The sequence below is a fragment of the Octopus bimaculoides genome, chromosome 17 (assembly GCF_001194135.2).
Source record: "Octopus bimaculoides isolate UCB-OBI-ISO-001 chromosome 17, ASM119413v2, whole genome shotgun sequence".
NCBI classification, from domain to species: Eukaryota; Metazoa; Mollusca; class Cephalopoda; order Octopoda; family Octopodidae; genus Octopus; species Octopus bimaculoides.
Genome location: NC_068997.1, coordinates 36,276,153 through 36,282,468, shown reverse-complemented (window position 1 = coordinate 36,282,468; position 6,316 = coordinate 36,276,153). Strand labels below are relative to the sequence as shown.

Here is a 6,316-nt window from a genome sequence, read left to right as displayed (position 1 = left end):
TCTTCACTGTACTCGTTGCCGACCCTCACCTTACTGATAGTGTCTCTGTACATGGCTCGCACAGCTCTCACTAACCATTCTTCTATCCCAAGTTTCCTCATTGACCACCAGATGAGGGATCGGGGGACCCTGTCAAAGGCTTTCTCCATGTCAACGAAAGCCAGGTACAGAGGTTTATCTTTGGCTAGGTATTTTTCCTGCAGCTGCCTTACCAGAAATATAGCATCAGTGGTGCTTTTCCCTGGCACAAACCCAAACTGCATCTCATCTAAACTGACTCTCTCCCTAATCAGTTGGGCTATGACCTTTTCTGTGACTTTCATTATCTTGAAAATTTGAATATTCGCTCATGAGAGGTTGTGTTGGTAGCTGTACTGAGGAATCCTCTCATGGCTGATAGTGCCATGGGAAGGGCCATCAACCATTGTCCTTTATTGAGTTGTAGAAAACTAAGAGCTAGATTTATGGTCTTCATGAGAGTGCCGTTGGCCCTTTCGCATCGGCCATTACCTTGAGGTCAATAGGGAGATCTTCAAGTTTTTATTGTCCTGTTGGCATGAAGGAAGTCCTGGAGCTTCTTACTATTAAATTGGGTTCTTCTGTCAGAGTGGATAAAACTTAATGATCCAAACAATGAAAAGAGGTTGAGCAAGTGTGAAATTACTGTTTCAGTACTTGTGTCTTTGCATGGGTATGCAAATGGGTACCTTGAGTACTCATTGACTAACACCAGTAAGTAGCGGTATTGTGTGGTTGATATCAGGGAACCGAAAAGTCGATTGAGAGGCGCTCCCATGGTCTTGATACCTGTATTATACTGACCCATAAGGGGCTTGTGAAAGCAAGGTTTGAGTTAGATGCATGTAGAGCAAGTGAATGTTATTTTGTGGATTTTGTTGAGGGAGAACAGCAGGTTTTGTATTTTACAGTAGTGAAGTAGGTGAGTCACTCCTAGGAAGCATGGTTGTTTGTGAATGGTTATCAGTTTGTAGTGGGAGACAATCATAGTGTATGAAGAGGAAATGTGAGGCAGAGAAAGTTTAGAAGAGGAAATATAGTCTGGTTTCTTGTGGTAGGGTGTGTGAAAAGTTTGTCACATGCTTCTTGCATTCAGTTTCGCTGATGTGGGTGGGTCTTGCCAGACATCTTGGTCTATTGTCATTTCATTGAGCCCTAACATCTTGAGGTCAGTCCTCATCACTTCATCTCATGTCTTCCTGGATCTCCCTCTTCAACAAGTACCATCCACTTTCAGTGACAGGCACTTCTTTATACAGCTGCCTTCACTCATATGTATCATATGTCCAAACCAAAGCATTCTCCTCTCCTGCATACCATGTTTAATTCCTCTTACGCCTAACTTTTCTCTCAATACAGTTGCACTTTGTCAGTTATGCATATTGAAGTTGCAAATCCAATGGAGCATACTATCTTCATTCCTCTCCAATCTGCACATGTCCTCCACACTCAGAGCCTCCACTATCATGTAGAATAGCTATTCATACACAAGCATCATCCAATCTACCTTTCATTCTGAGAGAGAGTCCTTTTGCCAACAGAGGTAGTAGTAGCTCTCTGAACTTCTTCCATCCTATTCTTATTCTCGAAACAATACTTTCAGAGCATCCACCACCATTACTAATTTGGTCAGCTAAATAGCATAAACTATCTACTACTTCAAGAGAGCCTCCTGAACATTTGAGATAATCTAAGTCTTGTGTGTGCTTAGTGCGTATTGTTCCTTCACATCTGCCACACATGAAAGTGATCTTATCTGTTAACCTACCTGCAATTCCATTGCATCTCTTATGCGTCCATTGCTTACACTGTGTGCAGCAAATGGACTTCCTACTCCTTTCCTACATATTGAGCAGGACCATTTACCTGACAGAAAAAGAGTCTTATCTGCTTCCTTGCTAACAACAACTTTAGTCTTTGCTAGGTTAACTTTAAGGCCTTTGATTCCAGGTTTTGCTTCCATACCTGGAACTTCTCCAATTGTACTTCAGATTTTGCAATAAGAGTGAGGTCATCAGCATATAGCAGTTCCCATGGGCATCCAGTTTTGAATTTCTCTGTTATGATGAATGAGAGCACACTTAGAACTGATCCCTGGTGAACTACAATTTGTATGCTAAATTAATCATTGTATTCAAGGCTGACTCTCACCTTACTGACAGCATCGCTGTGCATGGCTTGTACGGCTCTAACAAGCCACTCCTCTACTCTTAGCTTCCTTAGAGACCACCAGATAAGAGAGTAGGGAATCTTGTTGAAAGCTTTCTCCAGGTTGACAAAAGTTAAGTACAGTGGTTTACTTTTGGCCATATACTTTTCTTGCAACTGTCTCACTATGAAGATGGCATCTGTGCTACTTCTCCCAGGAACAAAACAAAACTACATCTCATGTAGCTTAATTCTATTCCTTATCAATTGAGCTATAACTCTCTCTGTAATTTTCACGACTTTGTCTAGTAGTTTGATACCTCTGTAGTTGTTTCTATGTAAGGCATCATCTGTACCCTTGTAGCAGCTAACTATAATGCTACTATACCAGTCATTAGGGATGATGAAAGCAGAGCATTATATCAGGCAACCAGAAGGGCAGTTAGGTGACAGGTTTACATAGCAAAAGGAATAGCAGAAGGTAAGAAGTTTGCCAAAGATCTACAGCATGAGGATCAGAGGCATGAGGTGTTCAGGATTGCAAAGCAGTGTATCAGAGAGAACAAAGTTGTGGTGGATGAGAAATGTGTGCAAATGGATAATGGTATGCTTGTGACTCAGAGAAGAAAGATGCGTGGAGATGTCTAACTTTTCTCTCAACACAGTTGCACTTTGTCAGCCATGCACACTGATATTGCAAATCCAACGTAGCATACTATCTTCATTCCTCTCCAATCTGCGCATGTCCTCCACATTCAGAGCCTCCACCACCATGTAGAATAGCCATTCATACACAAGCATCATCCAATCTGCCTTTCACTCTGAGAGAGAGTCCTTTTGCCAACAGAGGTAGTAGTAGCTCTCTGAATCTCTTCCATCCTATTCTTATTCTGATTAACTATGCAAGGCTGTATCCCACACCACCAGATATTTTAATCATCTTGGCAGTGATACCTGATGGTCCAGAGGCTTTCCCATCTTCGCATCCTTATTGCCTTATTTATTATACTGCTATCGACTTTGATGGCTGGTCCCTCAATTGGTTCGGTATTTGAAAGACTTTCCTTCTCCCTATCATTCTCCACATTTAATAACGTTTCATAATGGCATCTCCACGCATCTTTCTTCTCTGAGTCACTAAACACAAGTATACCATTATCCATTTGTATACATTTCTCACCCACCACAACTTTGTTCTCTCTGATACATTGCTTTGCAATCCTGAACACCTCATGCTGTAGATCTTTGGCAAGCCTCTTACCTTCTGCTATTCCTTTTGCTATGTAAACCTGTCACCTAACCTTTTCTGGCTCCCTGATATAATGCTCTGCTTTCATCAATTTTCCAGTCCTTCCAGGCCTGTCTCTTTGCTTTTATAGTGCTGTCCACCTCCTTGTTCCACCACCACCACCACCATGTCATCCTCAGTCTTGATGGGACTTTGCACCAGCCACAAATTTGGTCAGTGGCCTCCAGTAAATTGTCCCACTAGAATTTCAAGTTGTCCTCATGTCTCTAAATTTTTGTTGGTTTGCTGGGTCTTTGAACTTCCATAATCTTCTTTTCCAGCATGGTTTATTTCTCCAAGTCTCTCTAGCCCTAATTCTGAAGTCACTAATTATGTTGGGGTGTACACTCTTCACCTGGGAAAGACTTTTCATCTGTGAGCATCAGCCTATCATTGCCTGGTGAGGAGGTAATTGACCTGGCATATGTTCCCATCAAACAGATAAGTGATTAGGTGGCTGGGTGGTTTTTCTGAAGTTAGTGTTGCTGATCATGAGATCATTTGCATTACAAAACTCCAGTAGCCTTGTTTCCTCTTCATTTTTGGGGCCAAAGCTATAACCATCATGCATGCCATAACAATAGGAGATCCAATTCTGTTTTGAAGACATCTACATCCACCCTATGTCGGTCTCTCAAGCTCTTTAGGAGGATACTGAAGAGTTGTGGGCTCTTGAATCTGAAGCTATTGCAATATCTGGTCCTATATTTGATAGCAAGGGTGGGATCTTTGGCACTATGCAATAGCACCCTGTTCTTGTGTTAGTATAACTTTCAGTGCTCAAGTCTGGGACAAGTTCTTTCAGGATCTTCTAGATGTATACAACAGCATATGTTTCCTGGCTTCATTCTAGGGAGTAGAGTCTTAAGTCCTTGAGTCTTTCTCAGTAGCTGATCTGCTGCACTAAGACTGTTTGATATGTTGAACTGATTCTCAAAATGTTGGTTCTCCTGAATTCTCTCATAAGTTGTTTCATTTTTCCACTTTGAATTGATGTTCATATGTTCCATATACCTAGCTATGTTACATTTTTGGTACTTTGAATTTGGCATTTTGAGACCCTTACTTCTATTTGGCTTTCATTAGAGTCTGTCATTCTTGAATTGTGTCCATTGCCATCTTCCCCCCCTGTAGATTTTATGTAGCTGTTCCTATTTCATGGGATTGGATTGCTAGTCCAACACTTAACTATCCTTGGAGAAGACCAAAAGAATGAACATTAGAAAAGATGACTGTCAAATGACAATGATCATAAAGATCAGTCTGCAAGATATTGAGACAGTAGAGAGATTCATCATTCTGGGTGTGTCATCAGTAACAACGGCAATATTGAAACTAATGTCAATCATGGAACTGTGTGTGTGTGTGTGTGTGTGTGTAAACTAAAGATTCTTTGAATAGTACTAAATCGGTGTCTTTGATATATCTGCCTTTATTGAGTAAAACAGTATTGAAATTTGGACACTTCTGTTTTAACACCTTCACCTGACTCTTGGCTACCTTTAGCAGAGTCTACATTTATTTTATTATGACATTTGCTGTTAAAATTCTTTTTATAATTTTTCTTATGATTGTACTTGTAATTCAAATGTTAAAACTGATTAAAATTAGATAACAGTTTAGAAATTTGACAAGAAATTAAACATCTTTCATTTATGCGTTTTAGTTAATGCTGTTTTACTTTTGCTTTTTTTGATTTCTCACAGATTGATTCTAGAGGTGAATCAATAGACAAAAAAATCAATAGATTGGATATGGAATTGAAGAAATACAAAGATCAAATGAAAAAGATGCGAGAAGGGCCTTCCAAGGTAACATGCTTTTATTTTTTCTAAAACTTTAACATTCCTGTCTCTATCCTCACTCAGAACTGATTCCGTTACCTGCATTAAGCGTTGCAACTAGAACCTATAAAGTCATTCCTGAACTCTTTTTTTATGACATACCGCCATCATGTCAATACTAATAAAATAGGAAAAGAAGTAAAATGACTAAAATAATATTACTCATTGAGCCAATGCTTTCTTTTTTACTTGCTATGTAATTATATTTTGCTAACTTTTTGATACTACATTAAATATGTTAAAACACTAATTTAAATATTTGTTAAAAAAGGTGTTTTAAATAGAAATCATTTATCCACAGTAGTGGGGGAATATATTCTTAAGGTCACTTACAAGCAATTTTAGGCTTTATCACTGATTCAGCTCTCAACCAAATTGAATGTGGTTTTTATTTTAGCAATGATGGTCCAATTCTAAGTTACATTTTGACATAAAATAATTGAAATTTGGTTCATTAGAAAAAAAGTTAAGTCAAAATATGTGAGGTCAAAAACGGGAGAGTTAGGTGAAAAATTTACTTTGAATCAAAATATTTCAGTTATTTTAAAAGTAAAGTATAGATTAATTGGGTTTAAAAGAATGTGCTCATTGGGAAGAAACTTTTGGTGAAAACCTCGTTAAAAAGTATTAGCTACAAAAAAAAGTAGTGTGCTTTTAAGTGATAAAAAATATGGTAAGTAACCCCCAAAATTGACTTTGAATCAAAATATCTCAGCTTTTATAAAAGGAAACTATACAATAGTTGTATTCAAATAAAAGAGCTCTATGAGAAGAATTTTATGGTGAAAACCTTGCCAAAAAATATTAGCTATGAAAAAAGTGACAAGAGAGAAACATGATAATTTTAACAAATCAAGATATTTTTGTCATTTTAAGAAAATAGTATGCTTTGCTGGATGTGTAATTTATACAAATTCCTTTCAAATGGCATAGATTACGATTTTAAAGAAATTTGTGGGGAAAATTTTTATGAGGATTTTCCTTGTTTTTCTTTTTAAACCACAGCCTTCTAAATGAT

At 38.2% G+C, this 6,316-nt stretch overlaps 1 protein-coding gene across 1 annotated transcript in view; it reads left to right on the top strand.

Annotated features, from left to right (window-relative positions):
• Nucleotides 1-6,316, top strand: part of LOC106875340 (charged multivesicular body protein 5-like) — a 45,919-nt gene that overhangs the window by 4,868 nt on the left and 34,735 nt on the right. The window contains exon 2 of the mRNA XM_052973827.1: nt 5,161-5,265. Within this exon, the coding sequence (XP_052829787.1) occupies nt 5,161-5,265 (105 nt within the window). The remainder of the gene's footprint in view (nt 1-5,160; nt 5,266-6,316) is intronic.